We start from the raw sequence: 22,681 nt of genomic DNA, 5'->3' as shown, positions 1-22,681 counted from the left end.
TCTATTGGATAAAGACCTGGCCTTAAAGGCAGAAAGACCTGGCTTTAGGTCCCTTTTCAGAGATATACTTTTATTATGTGATCCTGGACAACTCAGATCATGGTTAGAAAAGTAGTAAGATTCCATGGTCATTGAAGTTCAGTAACTGGGTATACAAAGAAGTCAATTTTTCTTGCTCTTTCACTTGAGGAGAATGTTAAAGACTTAGGTAGTCCCTCAAGGGTTTCTTCTATTAAGATTCTAATTCTCTTTTCCCCAGGACTTTCTTCAGGGCTTCCTGCATTTCCCTATTCCTAAGACTGTAGATCATAGGGTTTAAGAATGGGGTGACAACAGAATAAAAGAGAGTCACAATCTTCTTGGTCCTAGAATCATGCCCTGAACTTGGCTTCACATACATTACCATCACAGATCCAAAGAACAATGACACCACAGCTAAGTGGGAGCCACAAGTGGAGAAGGCTTTTCGCCGACCTGCTACAGAAGGAACTCTCAGCACAGCTCTCAGAACAAGTGCATAAGTTCCCATGATGAATCCAACAGGGGCAAAAGAACTCAAAGAACTCAAGGTGGAACAAGTGAACTCCATCATAGGAACTCGGGTGCATGTGAGAGTTAGCAGTGGCCCAGAGTCACAGACAAAGTGGTCAATAATCTTAGGATCACAGAAGGACATCCGAGAAATGATAATGACGGGGACCAAGTACCAGAGAAAGCCAAATGCCCAGCAACTGATCATCAGGTTGGCACAGAGACGTCTTGTCATGATGGTTGGATAATGCAGAGGCCGGCAGATGGCTAAGTATCTGTCAAATGCCATAATTGCTAGAAAAAAACATTCTGTGACTCCCAAAGAAAAGAAGAAGTAAAACTGAAGGAAGCAGACAGAGAAAGAGATGACTTTGGTCTCAGAGAGGAAGTTGACCAAGGTATTAGGGATGATGGTAGTAACATACCAGATCTCTAAGAAGGAAAAGCTGGCCAGGAGTATATACATTGGTGTTTGGAGTTTCTGATCGCAGACTACTGCACAGATGATGGATCCGTTTCCCAAAAGAGTTAGAATGTAGATGATGAGTAACAGTGAAAAGAAGAAGAGCTGATTCTCTCTACGACAGGGGAACCCAAGGAGGATGAAACCAGCAATATTATTGGACACATTGTAGATGCTATAACTATTCATTTGCCCATAAGCTAAAACAAAAGAAAACACAAATTTATATTGGTCAATAAAAGGATTTATGGATGAATAGATTAGTATATTGGTAGGGAGGTTTCAGTCTCTGCAGAGGCAAGGTGTTACAATGGATGGCATGTTGGACATGGAGCCAGGAATATTTGGGTTTGAATTCCTCCTCAAGCACTTACTAGCTGTGTGGCCATGGGAAAAGCACTTATCTTTTCTGAGCCTCAGTTTCCTTATCAGTAAGGTGGGGATAATAATAACTGGTTGTTGGGAGGGTCAATGAAATAATACATATGAAGTACTTTTCAAGTCTCAAATTGCTAGACAGGGTGTTCCCAAAATCTTGGTGCCATTTTTGGTTCTTAAAGCTTAAAACAGCACTAAGACTTTTGGGGCAACCTATATAAACATCAGTTATTGATATTATTTTATGAGAAGCTACAGAACTCCATTTCCTGAAAGTTGGGGGAAAAGATTTGCCTAAACTCTTTTCTCAATTGAATATTATCACCAGTGACATTCATTTCAATGACTCCTCTTCCTAATTCTTTCCTTTGAATTATCATTAACAAATTCTCTTCATGTTACAAAAACTGAAGATTTCCCCAGAATCAGGAGAAGTAGTAAAATAATTTTATTTCACCTCTGCATTTACTAAATTTGGGTTGCTCCGATGGAATAAAACCACGCTAACTGAAATGAAGTCCCCGTACCCTTCATTTGCCATTCTTCTCAGGTACGGAACTTAGCACAGGTCCTGTTAGATAGTAGGCACTAAATTCATTCTAATAGACTCATGGAAAATATGGAGAATGGTGAGCTGGCATAATTCAAACTTATGATAGTGGTAGTCTGTATCTGATCAGACTTTCATTCATTCTGCCATTCTGTTGAATGTTGGGTATGGGCTCCAGAATAGCAAGAACCAAGTACTCAGCTCAGCGCAGACACATGTAAACCTACTTGTGTATCCCAGCAAGTGAAAAAAAAGGCCAAGTGTGAGGGACTGATGCAACTACACTCTGCTTCCTCACCTCAAATGTTTCTTACCCTGTTCTTATTTACCTTACTCTTACCACATATATCACTACCAGGTAAAGATCCCATACTTTCTAGGTACTGGATTCACTTGGGCTCTCCCCATAATCTACCTTCTTTAAATACCCAATTAGAAGGGCTTCTCTTCCTACAGTGTCCCATGGGAATCTCTTGTGGGCAGTGCAATGTATATCCTGTGCTCTCTTCCACCTTCGTGCTTTCCAGGGCTTATACTCCTTTTTAAACTGACATTTTGCAACTTCCTGGGCCATTTTATATACTCTTTGTCTAAAAATTGTTTATATAAGGATGATTTTCCTGGGTGGGACAAATACAAAGACCCTAAAATATAGGAAAGAATGCAAGACAGAGTAAGGAGAATTCTGAGTTTCCATTTTGCCTCTGTTACCACACATATGGAAATTCAATAAGCCTGTTTCTTCCTCTCTGATATGGAGAAAATGATAATACCTACCTCACAGGATTTTGTAGGGATCAAATAAGATAATATGTGTAAAGTGATTTGCAAACCTAGAAATATTACACAAATATAAGCTATTTTGGTTGTCATAATCATTGTTGTTATTACCTGGGAAAAAGAAACAGAACCAGTCAGATTCAGTAAGAGTTGAGATATTTTATTACTCTTTTTTGATGTATTTGCATATGGGATTTTTTTGGTTAATATGGATATATAGGAAGGAGAAAGAATACTTAATTTGGAGACAGAAGGATCTGGGTTAAAATCCCAGTGCAGACCTTTACTGAATATGGAATTTAGACAGGAACCTTTAACCTCTCTGTGATTCATTTTCCTTTTCTGTAAAATGAGAGGGCTGAACTCACTGATCTGTAAGATTCTTTACAGGTTAAAATTTATAATCCTCTTATTCTGTGTACCCTCAAAGTAAACCTTTATTTCTTTCTGAGACAGGGAAAAGGATTCCACAATATTTCATACTGTCAGCAGAATGGTAATCTGGGACTAACCTCCTTTCAAAGACTGTCACAACTCCTGAGATCCTACTGCCAAATATGCTGCCATGATATGGTTTATGCTTTGAAAAGGCATAATCCTAGAGATACTGAAGATATTTTTGGCTTTTTAAACTTGCCCATCACCTAATATATCCATAAAAATCCCTAAGAAGGGATATTTCCTCCTCAAAGTAAAAAATAAAATATTCTATATGGTGTTACCTGATCAGATCCTTTCCTTTCTCACCAGTCTGCACCTTCAGATTATGACCTCTGCAATAGACTCCCTCCAAGACTCATGATATCCTTGGAAATCCATCTCTTCCTCCAGTACCTAGCTTTGGAATGATTTTTTTCCTGGGACTTTCCTTTATGTGTCTACCATCACCCCAAATCCATTATTTCTCTCTTTTCCATATACTTTATTAAATTCCAAATTGCATTATAATTATTTGTGAGAGATGTTTTGTCCAGTAAATTATAAGATTCTTGAGAACAAGGTCTAGATCCTTTTACATTTTTGCTTCTGATGCATAAAAGTAGTTTAATAAGTATATATTGAATCAAAAATAATTGTTGGAAAGGAGAGTTGGTTGAGGAGGTTGGTCTTTCCCTTGCTTCAGTAATTGACACTACCTCACTAGCCTCTTGTGGTTAGAATTATTGAAAATCACCCCACCCACTTTATTCCACTCATAACTTGACCCCCCCCCCCCCCATTTTGTTTAGTTACGGATCAAGCCCAGTGGGAGGGGACAACTGCAAATATTTTCTTTGCTGACTCTGCTCACTGTCCCACCAGCAGGACAGGTTGAGTTGATGGAAAGAAAAATCTCACTACTATATTTGTACAACAGGCATGGTCCTTTTCCTTAACCAACTTTGCATGTAGTTCTCCAATATTTCCCCAAGTCATTCAGAAATTAAATCATAATCTTCCAATTGAATGTCCTCTCACAAGAAACCAACAGCTTCTCTAGGTGTGCTTGTTACCCAATGAAGTAGGAAAGAACGAAGTAGGAAATTATTTTATCTGTTCTAATAGCTTACAGAAAGCACTTGGAATTCCATTTACTGAGGCATTTTAAAGAGACTGATTCTCATATTCTACAACTTTCCATTCATCCAGCCAGAACTTTGCTCCTAGTGTATGCTGTTAATTGAAGGTAGCTGAGTCATTTTTAAGGTCTTTAGTAGAAATAAGCTGGCACTCAGGAACCTGGAATTTTCTGCTACTGGCTACTAAATATGCCCTTAGTAAAATCTGGAGATGCAAACAAAACTTTGTAGTCCAAAATCTTATTTCTTTTCACTAATGCTTTTGGGGGAACAGGTAAGGGAGCTGAGAATAAAGGAAGAGGCTGAAAGGATGAGGTTCTAGGATCCAATTTAGAGGAATGAGGAAAATAGAAAGGAAAAGAAAAAAGGAAGATGATGAAAAGAAAATGAAAAAGGGTGAAGAGAAGGAAGAAGAAAAAAAAGAAAAAAACTAGAATTTTGGAGGGTTATTTGTGATTACCAAGGACCCAGAGAGATGAGCTACCTTACGCCAAAATAGTGAGAAATGCACATAGAATACATATCCATGTCTTTGAAAACAAATCTGTGGTTCTTTCCCTTGGGAAGATGAGGAAAAATAAGAGGTAAAAGAAAGGGAGATAATTTTGATTGTACAGAAAATAATTGAAGGCATTTTGGTCTTTGCTTCCTAGAGCCAAAGGGAATAAAGACAGATGGTTCCAACAGGTAGTAAGGAGTAAGAAACTGGGGTGGTGGTAATGATAATATTGTGATTCTCAATGACTCTCAACCTTAGGATGCATAAATGAGCATGTTGATAGTATCTAAGGACCTTATAGGGATGCTGAGAAGTTAAATAGGGTATTCTTGGAAGGGATTTGACTGTTGGATCAGGTCTGGAGGAGCACTACATACCTGGAATCACAAGTTGGTTAGTAAGGAAGGCAGGAGTGGAAGGTTGGAGAGGAAGAAGCATTTTACTTCTTTTCTTGTCAGGTTCAATCACTGATTACATCTTTTATTTCCTGGATCAAGGTCAAGAGACCTGTAGTCCTCATTTTCAGTCTTCTGTTCTCTTGTCATTGAGATTCTGAAGGGGAGAAAGAAAAGGGTCAAGAGGGGAATTACATTAGTGTGAAGATCTCCCAGTGTGTTTGCTAGAGGAGGTCATGCTCCATCTTATACGTCCCCCCTCAACTCTTCTCCTTGAGGGATTAATTTACTAACTCAAGAAGGATTGTGCCAGGGGACAACTTTTGCCAATTATTTCCTTTCCTTGAGTACCTTTCCTCCCTGGGGTCTAATCTCCAGGATGATTTTGATGCAATTTTAATTAGGGAAGCATCTATTGAATACCTACTATATGCAAGAGTCAGACAATAGTAATGAGCCTTTTTCTGTTTGTTAACTATAATGGTTTTCTTTTCTTTTTTGTGTGATGCTAATCAGTGCTGACCATGTCCAGGGTCTCCCAATTCTTTTATTGAATAAAGTTATCATGATGGATGAGAATGAGATTTCTGTGTAGAGTATGGATTTTCTCATTCTTTACTCTTGAACCATATTTTCCACTGTATTTTTTTTATCTATTCTTTCCTTTTCCTGTTTTACATTGAATTCTTGGTAGTGGAATTGGAGTCAAAAGGACATGGGTTTGAATTTGGCATCAGATACCTTATAGATATATTGGCAAGTTACAAAACCTCTGACAGCTTGTGTTTCATCATCCCTAAAATGGTGATAATCTCTCACAATGTTATTGTATCAACTAAGATAATATATGTATAAAGTGTTTTCTAAACCATTAAGTGCTTCATAAATATTAGCTCTTATGATTATGTTGATTTAATTTTGTCATTTCTACCTTCTTAAGATCTTTTACAAATGTTGTCTTCTTAACTGCCAGTCATGACTAGTGCCTAACTTAGGCCCTCATCACCTCTCCCCCAGTCTACTGCTTTGACCTTCCAACTGGTCTCCCTGCCACACAGCAGTCCTTCCTTCACTTAGTTACCAATATGATTTTTCTAAAGCTAAGGTGTGTCTGACTTTCCTGCAACACCCATCCTAAAATGAGCTCCAGTGGTTCCCTATTACTTCCAGTATCCAATAAAAAGTCCTCTGTTGGGTATTTAAAGCTCTTTATAACCTTTCCCCTTTCTACCTTTTACAAACATCTTATGCCTCAGTCCCCTCAATGCACTTTATGTTCAAGCTATATTAATCCTCTTCTTACAGTTACTCAGACATTCCCAGAATTTCCTGTTTTTTGCCACCCTAAAAAGAGGTATTATAAATACTTTTGTACATATAAGTCCTTTTCCATTTTTTTAATAATCTCTTTGGGATACAAACCTAGTAGTTGTTTTCCTGGGTCAAAGGGCAAGCACAGTTTAATTGCACTTTGGGCACAGTTGTAAGTTACTCTCCAGAATGGTTGGATCAGTTCACAGCTCCACCAATAATGTATTCAAGTCCCAATTTTCCCACATAATCTCCAACACTTATTATTTTCCTGTTTTGTCATATTAGCCAATCTGATAGGTGTGGGGTGATACCTCAGAGGTGTTTTAATTGCATTTCTCTCATCAATAATGATTTAGAACATTATTTAATAAGATTATAGATAGTTTTAATTTCTTCATATGAAAACTGCCTGTTCATATATTTGACCATTTGTCATTTGGGGAATGACTTGTATTCTTAAAAATCTGAGTCAGTTCTCTATATATTTGAGAAATGTGGTCTTTATCAGAAACACTGGCTCTAATTTCCCCCCCCCCAGCTTTTTGATTTTCTTCTAATCTTGGTTGCATTGGTTTTGTTTGTACAAAATCTTTTTAAGTTAATGTAATTAGAATGATCCATTCATTTCATATTGTTCTCTATCTCTTGTTTGGTCATAAATTCTTCCATTCTCCATTGATCTGACAGGTAAACTATTTCTTTCTTTTTTTTTAAGCAGTTGGGGTTAAGTAATTTGCTCAAGGTTACATGGCCAGTTATTTCTGGGTGTGGTGCTAAGTGTCTGAGCCTAGGATTCGATCTCCAGGTCATCCTGACACTGGAGCTGGTGCTCTTACTCGCTGTGCTACCAGGCCACCCCAGGTAAACTATTTCTTGCTCTCCTAATTTGCTTATGGTATCCCCCTTTATGTCTAAATCAGGTACCATTTTGACCTGATCTTGATATATGGTGTGAGATGTTGATCTATGACTAATTTTTGCCATATTATTTTCTAGTTTTCCCATTCGTTTTTGTCAAATAGTGAGTTCTTTTCACAGAAGCTATAGTTTTGGGGTTTTTCAAAAAGTAGACTTTGTATAAGTATAGACTTTGACTACTGTCTTGTATACCTAATCGATTCACTGATCTATCACTCTATTTTTTTGCCAGTACCAACTAATTTTGATGATTCTGCTTTTTAATATAGTTTCAGATTCAATATGACTAGGCCACCTTCCTTTGCATTTTCTTCCATTAATTCCCTTGACCTACTTGAACTTTTGTTCCTCCACATGAATTTCATTATTTTTTTTCTAGCTCTATAAAATAATTTTTGGTAGTATGATTAGTATGGTGCCGAATAAGCACATTAATTTAGGTAGAATTGTAATTTTTATTGTATTAACTTTTCCTACACATGAGCAATGGATATTTTTACAAATTGTTTAGATCTGACTTTATTTGTATGAAAAGTGATTTTCAATCATGTAGATGTATTTCCTGAGTTTGTCTTAGCAGGTAGACTCCCCAATATTTTATATTGCCTACTCTTATTTTAAATTAAATGTCTCTTTCCTGTCTTTTATTACTGGACTTCATTAGTAGTAAATAGAAATGACAATCATTTATGTGAGTTTATTTTATATCCTGCAACTTTGCTGAATTTGTTAATTATTTCAAGTAGTTTTTAGTGAGTCCTCTAAGATTCTCTAAGTATAACATCATATCATTTCCAAAGAGTAATAGTTTGATTCCTTATTTTTCTTCTCTTATTGATAAAGCTAACATTTCATGTACGATATTGAATAATAGTGATGATAGTTGGTATCCTTGTTTTACCCCTGATCTTATTGGCAAAGCTTCTAGCTTATCCTCATAGATAATGCTTGCTGATGGTTTTTGATACTTATCATTTTAATGAAAGCTATATGTTCACCAGTGTTTTAGTAGGAAGGGGTGCTGTATTTTGTCGAAAGCTATTTCTGCATCTATTGAGATAATCATATGATTTCTGTTAATTTTGTTATTGTTATGGTCAATTATGTTGATAGTTTTCCTAACGTTGAGCCATCCCTGCTTTCCTGGTATTATCCCCACCTGGTCATAGTGTAAAATTCTTTTCATAAATTGCTGTAATTTCTTTGCTAATATTTTACTTAAAAATTTTGCATCTATGTTAATTAGGGAAATTAGTTTATAATTTTCTTTGTTTTGGCTCTTCCTGCCTTAGGTATCAGCACCATATTTATGTCATTGAAGAAATTTGGCAGGACTTCTTCTTTGCCTCTTTTCCCTAATAGTTTATATAGTATTGGAATTAATTAGTTTGGTAGAATTCACTTGTAAATCCATCTGGTCCTGGAGATTTTCTCTTAGGGAGTTCATTTATGGCTTGTTAATTTTCTTTTTCTAAAATGGGGTTATTGAAGCATTTTATTTTCTCTTCTGTTAATCTGGGCAATTTTTTTGTAAGTATTCATTTTGTAAGTATTCATTCATTCAGGCTTTTGTAAGTATTCATCCATTTTACTGAGATTGTCAAATTTAGTGTCATACACATGGGCAAAATAGCTCCTAATTATTGTTTTAATTTTCTCTTCATTTGTGGTGAATTCATCCTTTTCATTTTTGATACTGGTAATTTGGTTTTCTTCTTTCATTTTTAAAAATCATGTTAACCAAAAGTTTATCTATTTTATTGTTTTTTTCTTATAAAATTAACTTTTAGTTTTATATATTAGTCTGATAGCTACATTAATTTTAATTTTATTAATCTCTCCTTTGATTTTAAGAATTTTTAATTTGGTATTTAATTGGGGATTTTCAATTTTTTCTTTCTCTAGCTTTTTAAACTGCATGCCCAATTAATTGATCTCCCCTTTCTGTATTATATTCATGTAAGCATTTAGAGATATAAAAATTCCCCTAAGAACTGCTTTGGTTGCATTCCATAACTTTTGGTATGTTATCTCCTTTTCCTTCTCTTTGGTGAAGTTATTGATTGTTTCTATCATTTTTTTTTGACCCATTCATTCTTCAGAATTAGATTGTATAGGAGCAGCCAGGTGGCGCAGTGAATAAGAGCACTGGCCCCAAAGTTGGGAGACCTGGGATCGAATCCAGGCTCAGATATTTAGCACCCACCCAGAAACACCTGGCTGTGTAACCTTAAGCAAGTTACTTAACCCCAGTTGCTTAGGGGCAGCCAAGTGGCTCAGTAAGAGTGCCTTCCCCAGAGTTGGGAGACCTGGGATGTAATCTGGGCCCAGATACTTAGCACCACACCCAGAACTAACTGGCAGTGTAACCTTGAACAATTTACTTAACCCCAGTTGCTTTAAAAAAAAACAGAATTAGATTGTATCATTTCCAATTAATTTGTATTGTACATTTCCATGGCCCTTTATTACACATAATATTATTGTATCATGATCTAAAAAGGATACATTTAATATTTATGCCTTTCTGCTTTAATTTTGAATCTTTTATGCCCTAGTACATGGTCAATTTTGTGTAGGTGTTATGTAAAAAGGCATATTAATTTCTATACTTATTCAATTTTCTCCATAAGTATATCATATTTAAATTTTCTAAAATCTTATTCACTGGCTTATCTGTTTTCTTTTTTATTTTGTGGTTAGATTTATCTAGTTCTGAGAGGGGATGGTTGAGGTCCCCCATTAGCATAGTTTTGCTGTTTATTTCTTCCTGTAATTCCTGTAACCTTTTCTCTAAGGATTTGGATGCATTACCACTTAGTGCATATATGTTTTGTATTGATATTACTTCATTGTCTATGGTCCCTTTTAGGAAGTTGTAGTTTCCTTCATCATTTCTGTTAATTAGATCATTTTAACTTTGTCTGAGATCAGGATTACTACTCCTGCTTTTTTTCTTCAACTGAAGGATAATACATTCTGCTCCAGTCTTTTGCCTTTAATCTCTGTATTTCTCTTTGCTTCATGTGTGTTTCTCGTAAACAACATATTGTAGGATTATGGTTTTTAGTCCACTCTGCTTTCTGCTTCTGTTTTATGGGAGAGTTCATCCCATTCACAGTCAGTTTTGATTACTATATATTTCCCTACATCCTATTTCATGCTTGTTTATACTTTTTTTTTCTCTCTCTCTCTCTCCTTTTACCCTGTTCCTCCTCACCAGTTTTTTTTTATTCTGACCACCACCTTCATCAATTTGTCCTCCCTTCTCTCAGCCCTCCTTTTTTTTTCTTTTCCCTTTCCCCACCTACTTGCTTTTAGGGTAAGATAAATTTCTATAGCCAACTGAGTATGTGGGTTATTCCTTCATTAAGTGAAATATGATAAGAGTAAGTTTCAAACAAAGCTGATCCCCTCCCTTCTTTCTCTCTATGGTGATAGGTCTTTTGTGTCTCTTCATGTGGTGTAATTTACCACATTCTGCCTTCCCCTTTTCTCTTCTCCCAGCACAATCCTTTTTTTACCCCTTACTTTTTTATATCATCACATCAAAGTCAACTTATACCCATACCTTCTGTCTATGTATACTCTGTCTAACTGCATTGATAGAGACACAGTTCTCAAGAATTGCGAGTGTCAACTTACTGTTTAGGAATGTAAACAATTTAACTTTATTGAGTAACAAGTTTTTTTCATGTTTATCTTTTTATGTGTCTCTTGAGTCTTATATTTTGAGATCTAATTTTTCTGTTCAGCTCTAGTATTTTCATCAGGAAAGTTTGAAAGCCCCTATTTTATTGAATACCCATATTTCCCCTGGAAAGATTATGCTCCATTTTACTGGGTAGTAGATTCTTGGTTTTAATACAAGCTCTTTTGCCTTATGAAATAACATATTCCAAGCCCTCTGATCCTTTAAGGTAGAAGGTGCTAAGTCTTGTGTAATCCTGACTGTGGCTCCTTGGTATTTGAATTGCTTCTTTCTGGCTGCTTGCCATATTTTCTCTTTGACCTGATATTTCTGGAATTTGACTGCAATGTTCCTTGTAGTTTTCATTTTGGGATCTCCTGGATCTATTTTTCAGGTAGTTGTTTTCCAATGAGGTAATATATATATTTTTCCTTCTATCTTTTTCTTCTTTTGATTTTTGATGACTCAAAGTCATTAGCTTCCACTTGCCCAACTCTAATTTTTAAAGAATCATTTTCATCAGTTAGCTTTTGTAACTATTTTTCCATTTGATTAATTCTACTTTTTAAAAATTTGTTGTCTCTAGTGGATTTCACCCCTCCTCCTAAATTTGGCCAATTCTGTATTTTAAAGAATTGTTTTCTTCAGTCAATTTTTGTCCTTCATTTTCCAGACTGTTGGCTCTCTCTTGCTTAGTCTCATTTCCTAATTTTTCTTCTCTCTCTCTTATTTGATCTTTAAAACATTTTGAGCTCTTTCAAGAGGACTTTTGGGCCTTGAAATCAACTTGTATTCCCTCTGAGGGGAATTTTGGAGGCATTTTGACCTTTTTCTCCTCTTCTGAGTTTTTGTTTTTATCTTCCTTGTCACCACAGTAGCTTTTTATGGTTAGTACTGTTTTCTGTTTTTTTTTAATTTTCTAGCTTATTTTGTGACTTTTAAAGTTAAACTCTGCTCCTGGGCCACAGTGGGCACTGTTCTTATTCTTGTGCTGGGGACCTGGGAACTGGTCATTGACTTCTGCCTGGGGTACTCGGGAGCTGATGGCTTGCCTACCACATTGGGATGGCCTGGCCTTGTCATAACTGTTTTTCTAGGAGTTCTAGGGTTGGCAGTTTGCCTTTTGTGCTGGGGCTAGAGACCTTACAGCTGACCTTATGACCAAGAACCTGGGGCCTGATCTATGATGTGTCTAACAGTCTCCTCACTGGCTTCCTCAGACATTACCCATTTTGGGCTGTATTTCCCTTTTATTTGAATGAAAAAAAGACCTTTCATTAAGTCATTCTAAGATGTTTTAAGCTAGAAAGTTGTTTCTCTACATCTTTTTGGGGGTTCTGTCACTCCAGAATCCATTTAGGTGCTTGATTTAATGTTGTTTCCAATGGAAACTGAAGACAGCTCTGGCAACTTCCTGGCTTTTCTCTGCTATAATGGCTTTACCCTCAGTGTAGTTTTTAAAAAGACATGATAAATAGTATATTTTGTATTATTTCAAAAGAGCAAATTGCCCACATAATGTGAGAAAACATGATTAAAAAACTAATTTCTTTTGAGAGAGAACAATATTTTATATCAAACGTGTATTCAATGGATATAGATATATTTTTTTTCCTCAATAAAAATCTCTCTAAAGAGCTTTAAAATGTTCTTTCTATACTTTCACCACATTGAACCAAGAAAGAAGAGATGCCTTGTCAGTCAGTGTAGGAAAGTAGGCAAAATGTCCAAGGCCATTCTGTGATCAGGGTGTTTTCTGATTTGTTGATGGGAGACCTGGCATTCTAGAGGGGGAGAAGGAGCTCTGATCGGAGGACTCAGGATACTACATGACAGCAGATTTCAAGCTGTACTTGGAATTAGGAAGCCTTGACTAAATTCAGATCCTGCCTCAGTAATTCTTCTGTGTCCCTAAATTTTCTCTTCTGGGAAATAGGTAATGATATTTCTTTGTTAGATCAAATGAGATATGTAAAATATTTTTTAATCCTTAACATGCCATGTACATGCTAATTGGAAGATCTGGTAAGGTGTACCTAATCTTGATTACCTCAGAGGTAAAATGAAAGAGCTGGATTTGATAGTCACTAAGAACTTTCCAAAATTCCTTTTTTATTCCTCTTCTTCACCTTTTTTTCTTTGTTTTCTCTTCTTCACCTTCTTCTTTTCTTTTCCTTTCTTCTTTCCTAATTTCCTTAAGTTGTGTCCTAGAACCTCCACTTTTCAGCTTCTTCCTTGACACCCCCAAACATTTTACCTTTCCTCCCCCAAACATTACTGAAATGAGAGAAGATTCTGGACCACAAATTATTCTTGAAAGTCTCCAATTGTCACTATAGGTATGTTTACTAGCCAGTACCAGAAAATTCCTGGTTCTCTGTAGGCTAGGTCATTGCTACTAAAGAGTTACATATTCAAAGGACTCTTAAGCTACCTTCAGTACTCTTGGAGGCAAGTTGTGGATGAATGGAAAGAGTTGTAGGATGGTTGAATCAGTCTCTTTATGAGTGCCTCAGTCAATGGAATCCTAAGTGCCTTCTGTCAGTGAAACCTTGCATCTAGTTCTCCAATATTTCTTCCACTACATCCTTTAGAAATGGAATCAGAATCTATCAACTGAATGTCCTCTCACAAGAAGCTAGCAGCTTATCTAGGCGTGGTTCTTAACAGGAAGTCTTCTTACTGGTTCCTTGTAGTAGGAAATTATTTTATCTTTTCTAATCACTGGCACCACTGTGGGGGTCCTGATTGATAAAAGCCATAATATACAGTAAGAAGTGAAAGCCATAAAACTTAAACTCTGCGAATGGTGGAAACCTTGATATGGAGACCTATTAAAAAATCATGAGTTTGATATGCAATCTTTTAGACTCTGAATCATAATGTAGATACTGTGGACTGAATGAAAGCCATATTACAGATATAGTGACATGTTTATGACTGTACATGATCAATACACAAACCTCTGTTTGGGCATAACATTGGCTTAACACCCAAGCTCCTTACTAAGCAGAAAACCCCAAATAAACAGCAATTAGTAGTGAGTAGTATATGGCTCCACCATAGTTTGATTTCTGTAATTATCACTGGGTTTCCCTGGGGTCAATGCAGGGATCCATTGAATTGTCTGTCAGCCATCTCAGATTATCCCTGTTTGCAAGTATTTATAATAATTGATTAAACTACTACCTACAATCAATCTGGAGCTCCTTGGCCTCTTCCTTTGGTATCAAACTTGGAGGGAAATGGGAAAATGCAGGATTCCCTAGGTGGGGGAATTCTAGACCTTACAACCACATACACTGGAATAGCAAACTGGTCAGTCAAGAAGCTAGGAGTGAAAGACTGGAGAGGAGGAAGAATCTTGGTTATTTTTTGTCAGGCTTAATTACTGGTTACAGTCCTTTATTTCTTGGAACAAGGTAGGGAGTCACATAGTATTCATTTACATTCTCCTAATCTAGTACCATTGAGTTTCTGAAGGGAAGACAACAAAGAATACAGAGTGTAATGACATTGGTGTGAAGATTTCCCAGTGTATTTGATAGAAGTAGCAAATAGAAGAGTAATCTCTATCAATTATTTCCTCTTCCAACTCTTCTCCTTGAGAGATTAATTTATTGTGTCAATAAGAACAATACCAGTGGACAAATTGTGCCATTATTTCCTTTCCTTGAGTACCTATCCTCCCTGAAGTCCAATCTCAAGAATTATTCTAAAAAATTTTTAATTAGGCAACCATCTGTTGAACACCTACTCTGTGCAAGGCTCCCCTAATGCCAAATGATTCCTTTTCTATCTGTTACTATGTCTTCATTTCCTTTTCTTCTTTTTTCAGTGATGTTAATTAATGCTGGTCATGTCCAGGGTCTTCCCATTCTTTTCTCAAATAAATCTTGATACTACTAAAAACTATCTTTTTAGCATTATTTCCCCCTGTGACACTATATATCTGTTTACATTTTGTATCCTTCTCCTTTTTTCACCTCCTACCCCTAGAGGTAAAATACTGGAGGTTAGAGACTACTTGTTCTCTGTTTTTCTATTGTCAGGTCCCAGCACAATGCCTTGCACATTGTTGGCAATTCAAAATTTGTTGAATTAAATTTAAGTTGAACTGAGAATTGGAGATTACCCAACATAGAGGGGGCTGCTTCAAGTGGTAGTCAGTTTATTAGAATCAAGTTATCTTAGTAGAAGTTGGATGGATGCTTAGCTGGAAATGTAGAGGAGATTTCTCTTCATGTTTCTCTATACTCTTTATCACCTGTGGGGGTACTTCCAAATCTGATATTATGTAATGCTACAAATAGAGGGACTAGAGTTTAGAAGAGTTCTGAAGTTCCTGCCTCTGTCCCTTATAACCAATGTGAATTTGGGCAAGCTGCTTAGCTTCTCTGCCCCTCATTCTCTTCATCTATAACATGAAGGGTTTGGACTAGAAGGTTTCTAAAGTCTTTTATAAATCTAAATCCATGAAAAGCACAAATAGAGAGAGTTGGGAGGAAAGGGCAAGAGTATCAATGAAAAGATCACAATAAGATGTAGGACCAGCCATCAGAAGGTCAAAGATTAGAAAAAAATCTAGAAGGGATTTTAGAGAATAAATCTAGTATACTAATTTTCGAGAGAAGAAAATGAGCTACTAGGTTACTTGTGTAAGATCACTTAAATAGGTACATAATAAAATGGAACTGTAGTTTGGCAATTATGTGGCGGGAAGAAGAAAGAAAGAAAGAAAGGACATTGTCGTTTTATCAACCTTATTTCTTAATATCATTAACCACTTACTAGATATAGCATTGTTTTTGGTGCTATATGTTTTGGGGCCGCTCTCCCTCCCCCTCCACTGAATTACCCACCTTAGGGGATGATTCTGCCTTGAGGGCTGTTCTCCTGATTGGTGAGTCCTGACTTGAGATTTTGCTATTTCTTCAGAGGTTCTAGCCATGTAGCTCACTTCACTTACAACTAATCTTACTCTCTGGACTGCTCCTCTTTCCTATCAGCTGTCTTGTCCTACATGGGTTTTTTCCTTCTACCTGACTCCTTTTCCAATTCCCCTTTGTCTTCCACTATTAGAATGTAAGTTTTTTGAGGTTAGAATCCAAATTGTTTTCTTATATTTGTATTCCTAGCACTTAACACATTAGTAAACACTTAAATGTTCTGGCTATGTTCATTGAATTGAATTCTAATTAATATGTTGCTCTGTGTTGAACATCTCTAAATAGGCAAAGGTAGAGAATGTCTTAAACATCATTGAACTTTTGAAAACCTTTTTCTTTTTGCTAAAAATCTTCTCTAGAAGAGAAAGGAAGAGAAAGTTTAGCGGAAGGGCATGATATCTCTGCTTAAGTATTTGAAAGATAGATGTGTAATACAAAGAATCAACTTGTTCTGCGTGGTCCAAGAGGACAGAACTAAGAACAAAGGGTCAACATTATAAAGAGGCAGATTTTGACTCAATATAAGGAAAAACTTCAGAATAATGAGAGACTCCTTTCTCATTGGACCTTAGTAGATCAAACTTTACTGCCAAGCAGTGAGTTCTACATTGATAGAGATATTTAAGCTGCAACTGGGTAACTGATTGATGAGGATCTTACAGATGGAATTTCTTCTCAGATATAGGCAGGAATGGATGCTGCTGAGGTCCCTCTCAGATCTTGAGTTCTATGAAATCATTGGAAAGTATAATCATGGGAACACGAAACATACAAAATACTAAGCATAAAAGGGAACAAAAATCCTTTTTACTACAACATCTCCAAGAATACTCAATTCCCATTTTAGCTAATGTGTTTTTGTTCTTTTAAAATGTATTGATATATACTGTTTTTGTATCAACTTCATTTCCAATTTATCTCCTCCAAACTCCACCTAGAGAGTCATCCCTCAAAGCAAAGACTAAAAAAAGAGTAAAATAAGTGGTTCAGTGAAATTAATCAACATATATATTGAATTCAGCATTATATACAGTGTTTCAGATTCATAGGTCTAGATAATTGCAAAGAAGGAGGGTTATGCATTCTCATGTCTCTTTTTTTTGGCCAATCTTGGTCATTAAAATTATATTTATGTTTCAGTTTTTAATTTTTTTGTTCTTTCTATATAACATCCTCTTACCAGCAAGGGCATTTTGCTTTTTTCATTTTTGGTGAGACTGTATTTGCTTTATGCTACTGGATATAACTATGCCAGGCAGTTCCATTTCTTTAGCTTAAGCAGACACAAAGTGACTTCTCTTTCATGTTGCTGCCATGTCTTCATAAAGTGTAGCTAAAAGATCAACAGTAGACACTACTAGAGAGAATGCTTCTAAAGGTTCTGTCATTGTCAGGTCACAACCAGTGAGGTAAGTTAGTTGAGATAATGTTGTTAACAAGGGAGACAGCCCTTTTCCTACTCCTAGACTGCCTTCAGACAATATATTAAAAAAAGAATGTCCAGAAGCTCTGGATTTATTTCTCAATTGGTCAAAGTAATTTCTTGGGGCTAAGGGGGAAGGAGATGGTAATAGTAATTGGAAAAACCAAGACAGGCTTCATAAAGGCAGTGGTGACACCTGAGTTGAACATTAAAGAAAACTAGGATCCTACAAATTGGCGATGAGGATGGGATAGATTCTAGGAATGAGGTACAGTTAAGGGAAGGTGAAGTATTTATGTAGAGGCTACAATGGGCTAAGAACTATGTTAAGTGTTTTTGCTAATATTATTTCGAAGATAGGAGATAAAAATAGTTCATTTCGGAACAGCAAACAGACCAGTTTGACAGGACTATAGTGTTCATGAAGGGAGAGTTTTGTCTAATAAGCTTGGAAAAGTAGATTGGAGTCAGACTGTAAAAAGTTTTAAATGCCGAAGAGAAGAGTTTTATTTTATTTATTTATTTTTAAAAGCAATTGGGGTTAAGTAACTTGCTCAAGGTTACACGGCCTGTTATTTCTGGGTGTGGTGCTAAGTATCTGAGCCTGGATTCGATCTCCCATGTTATCCCGATACTGGGGCCAGTACTCTTACTTGCTGAGCCACCTGGCCGCCCTGAGAAGAGTTTTATATTTTACCCTAGAGGCAAGAGGGATATGATATAAGGGCCTGGGTTATTGCGGAGAGGAAGATTGGGAATCAAGTGTTGAACCTGAGAAAGGAGGGAGATAGACTAGTAGACAGCTTGCAGTCTGGTAGGGGTGATATATCTAGAGGAAGCAAATACCAAGTAAAATTTGCTGAGTGATAATGACCAAGTTGGCACACAGAAATGGAAATGGGGAAGAAGGGGTATGCTTACTACTCTTGCTCCAGTATGTCAAAGTACATAAAAGAGGGTGTATTCTTGGAGAAAAAAACTGAAGGTCAAAATATCTTCTCAGAGAAGCCATGTCTTCATGAATACCAGAAGATAGAAGGAGTGGAGGAAAAGGTACAGGATAAAGTTTATTAACAATAGGATAGAGTTACAGAAGGCATTATACTCAATTTGTTTCAATTAAAAAAGCATAAAGCACTGACTATGCTGGAGTACCTCTTACAGGTACTGGAGATAAAAATACAAAAGCAAAATATATCCTGCCTTCAAGGAGTTTATATTCAGTCTATGACTTCCTCTTATCCTCAGTAGGCTCATGGGCAGGTACAAGGATGGCAATTTGAAACATCCTTCATATGTGCTAGTAGGGATATGGTAAAAAGTATTTGTTGAGCTGCTTAGTAGCTAATGGGTGATCTGGCCCTTCTTCATATTGGTGCCATCTTTTTTTTTGAAAGTCTTTCTCTTCACCATGAGTGTCCATAGGGAAAATGAAGACAGGGCATTGTGTAGTTTATTAAGATCCTCCAGAGGAAATGCACAAATGTGCCTCATTGCAATGATATGTCAGAATGCATAGAGAAGGGCCAAGGTGAACATGTGGGCCCAATGTTACCAACCAGGTTCAATTCTCCCAGAACATATATGTACACTTAGTACCTTGGGAAAGCTTCTTCCTCTAGATAAAGTATCATCAGTGATGTATGCATAGAATCTCAGGTTGTACTGTTTAGATTTTTCTTTCCTATTAGTGGCTTGCATTTGCTCATTGATCCTCTTATTCTTTTCATAACAGATGAGCTATTTAAATTTGTCTTGGAGCTGAGAGACAGCATGGAACAGGGAAAAGAGACAGCTTGGAGGTCCAATAGTGCACAGGATACTGGGTCTGGAGTCAGGAAGACCTGAGTTCAAATTCAGTATAGTGATCACTCTATTTTTTACATAACAAATCAAAGCAAAACTTTCACAGAGAAGCAAGGTACAGCATTCACAATATTACAACTTATCACAGAAAATCACAATATAATATTCACAACATAGTCTCAAAGTAAAATTGTCAACCTTAAGTTAACTCAATTAGTCACTTATCAGTAATCTCAAAGTACATAGTCAAAGTCTTCCACTCTTGGGGCAAAGTCTTGATCAACTCAATCAGCCACTTATTCAGCAATCAATTACTAAGTATCATACACAAAACCCTCCACCCCTTAGGTCACTAGTAAACTATAATTCCATAATTACTCAGTATCCAAGGAGAGGTCTTTTCATCTTGACTTGGGGCTGGTTCTCAGTTTCCCTGGATCCCCTTCCATGGTCCCAGATTCTACCTGGATTCACTAAACTGTCACCTGGGTTCAATGGCAGACAGCTCCCAGTTCCTTGACCTGCTCTCTGGGCAGGTGCTGCTTCACACTGAAGTTCACAGGGTATGGTCCCTGTCAGATCCTTCACCATTGCTGCTCCAGGGAATTCAAGGCTCAACCAAGCCACAAACAAACAAAGTCTCAGCATCCCAGTAATGCTTCCTCAGTCACCTAGACTCCTGGGCTCCTGGTCTCCTGGGCTCCTGGCTCTGGGCTCTGGGCTCCTGTCCAAAAGAAGCTCCACCACCACAAGCTCCCAGGAAATTCTGGCTCCGTTCTCCATTCTTCTGTAGCAGCTCTGCCACCAGATCTTAGTCGCAAGAAAATTTTGAGTATGCCTCTCTGGAGCTTTTCTTATATACACAGCATTAGCTACTTCCTGTTTCAGCCAACCCCTTCCTGTTATGTCAGTAAAAGGAGAAAGGAGTTCATACCTTCTGTTTCTCCAACAGAGGCTTGATCAGTTACAAAGTGCTAAGTACCTGCTACTTCTGCCAACACGAAGGAATCTTCAAATTCAAAATTACATTACCACTACAAATACTTACTAGCTGTTTGACCCTGGGCAAGTCCCTTAACCCCTCTTTGCCTCAGTTTCCTCATGAGGATAACAAAAAGTATCTATCTCCAAGGGTTGTTATGAAGATCAGATGAGATAGTAATTGTGCTTAGCATAGTGCCTGACAAAGAGTAAGTGCTATAGAAATGTTGGTTATTACTATTTATTACTATTATTATTATGAAAGAGCTCTAGCCCTGGAATCAGTATATCCCAAGATGAAGTTTTAACTGTGACACATAATAGTTATATAACAATGGCCAAGTCATTTAACTCTCAATGTCCCCAGACAACTCTTTAAAACTGTGGATTATTGATGAATTGCCAATATGTGTCAGAGAAGGGATTTTCCATACTAGGTAGCTCCCCTCAGTGATGAAAAACCGGTCTGAATGAAAGAATATAAATATCCTTGGGATTGATTATTAATGGCAATGGGCAGTTCTCAAGCTCTTCCTAAGACTTTTTTCAAGGCTTCCTTCATCTCCTTATTCCGGAGGCTGTAAATAAGGGGATTAAAGAGAGGGGTCATCACAGAGTAGAACAAAGTAGTGAATTTCTGCATCCCCTCCACTTTTCCTGAGCCTGGACTCACATATGTCATCATGACAGAGCCATAGAACAGAAGAACCACAGCCAGATGTGATGAGCAGGTGGAGAAGGCCTTCCGCCGCCCTGAGACTGAAGGTACTTGTAGTACAGCTCTCAGCACTAAGGTGTAGGATCCAATGATGTAGAAGAAGGTGGCGAAGATGAGGAGGGAGCTCATGGAGCCACATATGAAAACAGTTCCTGGGATAGGGACACAAGCTGAAGCCAGGGCCAGCAATGGTCCCAAGTCACATAAGAAGTCATCGATAACATTTGGACCACAGAACGGCAGCTGAGTGACAAGAACTACTGGGACCAAGAACCAGAGGAAACCATATACCCAACAAAAGATGACCAGGTTACTACAGAATTTAGTGGTCATGATTGTGGGGTAGTGCAGTGGGCGACAAATTGCTAGGAAACGATCATAGGCCATGATGGAAAGAAATAAGCACTCTGTGGTACCCAGGGAAAAGAAGAAATATAACTGGAGAAGACATCGAGTAAAGGGAATGGCTTTGGTTTTAGAAAGAAAATTTGCCAGCATATTGGGCACATCAGAGTTGACATAGCAGATCTCTAGGAAGGAGAAGTTGGCCAGCAGCAGGTACATGGGAGTGTGGAGCCGGAGGTCCCAGTATACAGCACAGACAATGGCCATATTTCCAAGGATAGTCAGAATGTAAGTCACAGAGAATACACAAAAAAGTAGCACCTGAATTTTCCAGCAGCTAGGAAAACCCAGGAGGATAAATTCAGTTACCGTGTGGGAAAAGTTCCTGGCCTCTGACAGCATTTCCTCCTAACCTGTGAAGGTGACAAGAATGATTAACTCCGCATTTGCATTACATTTGTTGTTTCCTATTCAGTAAGTCAGAGACATCCAGTGTGATTCTCAGTGAGAAAGAAAAGAAATGGGTAAAAAATATCATAGCTTTTCTGAGCTTTGGGGCAGTTTGCATGTGATCTACAGGTAATTCGTTCAGCAAGGGAACAAGTAGAATGGTTCCTGAACTATGGTGAACAAAAAGGAAGAGCCTTGAACTTTGGAGAATTCTCTTTCACTGAATTCAAAGAATTTAGTCCCAGAAGAGACCACTGAAACCCCTTTAGGAATTATGGGACTTTCTAAATAAGAAAAGTGAACAAAAGTTTCTCTCTTTGTTTTAGTTTGCATCATCCATCCAACAGAACAGATAGCTTCCCAGACAAGTAGTGAAGAGAGGAGAGTGTTAATAAAAATAACCAGCATTTATATAGGGTTTGCCTTATAATGCATCTCATTTGATCATTGCAATAGCTCAGTGAGGTAGGTGCTACTATTATCCCTATTTTACAAATTAGAAAACTGAAGTTAAGTGACTTGCCCAGGGTCACAGTGTTAAGTAAGTACTTGAGGCAAAATGTGAACTCAGGTCTTCATAAACCAAGTTAGGCTGTTGGACAGCCTAACTACCTTACACTGGCTGGCCTGTAGAATTCCTTTAAATGTAACATTTGCCTAGAAAACAGCATGATTTTCTAGGTTGCATGCTTAGAGGCGATCTGAATTAAAGACATAATTTTAATTAGGAACTTTGAAGCCTCTTTCCAACGGAGCTGGTGATGATTACAGACTGGTTTCCCCTATAGGCCCCAGTTTGGCAGGCCCTCTCCCAGAGTCTCCCATGATGCATTAAATATAAGGTTATTTTCTTCATTCAATAAAAGCTATTTCTCCCACTATTTTGTGGTTCTTGCTGTAATTATTTAAACCCTTCTTGAATTATAAATGG

The 22,681-nt window shown here is 37.3% G+C and overlaps 2 protein-coding genes across 2 annotated transcripts; both read right to left on the bottom strand.

Annotated features, from left to right (window-relative positions):
* Positions 1 to 232: 232 nt before the first annotated feature.
* On the bottom strand, positions 233 to 1,183 carry LOC138168441 (olfactory receptor 11G2-like). The gene has a single exon (XM_069097464.1). The coding sequence runs from the start codon at positions 1,181 to 1,183 to the stop codon at positions 233 to 235; it is 951 nt and encodes a 316-aa protein (XP_068953565.1).
* A 19,577-nt stretch (positions 1,184 to 20,760) lies between these two features.
* On the bottom strand, positions 20,761 to 21,920 carry LOC138168440 (olfactory receptor 11H4-like). Its single transcript, XM_069097463.1, has one exon. The coding sequence runs from the start codon at positions 21,700 to 21,702 to the stop codon at positions 20,761 to 20,763; it is 942 nt and encodes a 313-aa protein (XP_068953564.1). The 5' UTR covers positions 21,703 to 21,920.
* Positions 21,921 to 22,681: the final 761 nt, after the last annotated feature.

The sequence above is a fragment of the Petaurus breviceps genome, unplaced genomic scaffold (genome assembly GCF_028583685.1).
Source record: "Petaurus breviceps papuanus isolate PSGF00001 unplaced genomic scaffold, PetGlider_PUasm1.0 37, whole genome shotgun sequence".
Classification (NCBI taxonomy): domain Eukaryota; kingdom Metazoa; phylum Chordata; class Mammalia; order Diprotodontia; family Petauridae; genus Petaurus; species Petaurus breviceps.
Note: the sequence above shows the minus strand (reverse complement) of the source record. Positions and strands in the feature narration are given on the sequence as shown.

Coding starts and splice junctions, on each gene's coding strand:
- LOC138168441 (XM_069097464.1), bottom strand. CDS start 1,183: ATGAATAGTTATAGCATCTACAATGTGTCCAATAATATTGCTGGTTTC.
- LOC138168440 (XM_069097463.1), bottom strand. CDS start 21,702: ATGCTGTCAGAGGCCAGGAACTTTTCCCACACGGTAACTGAATTTATC.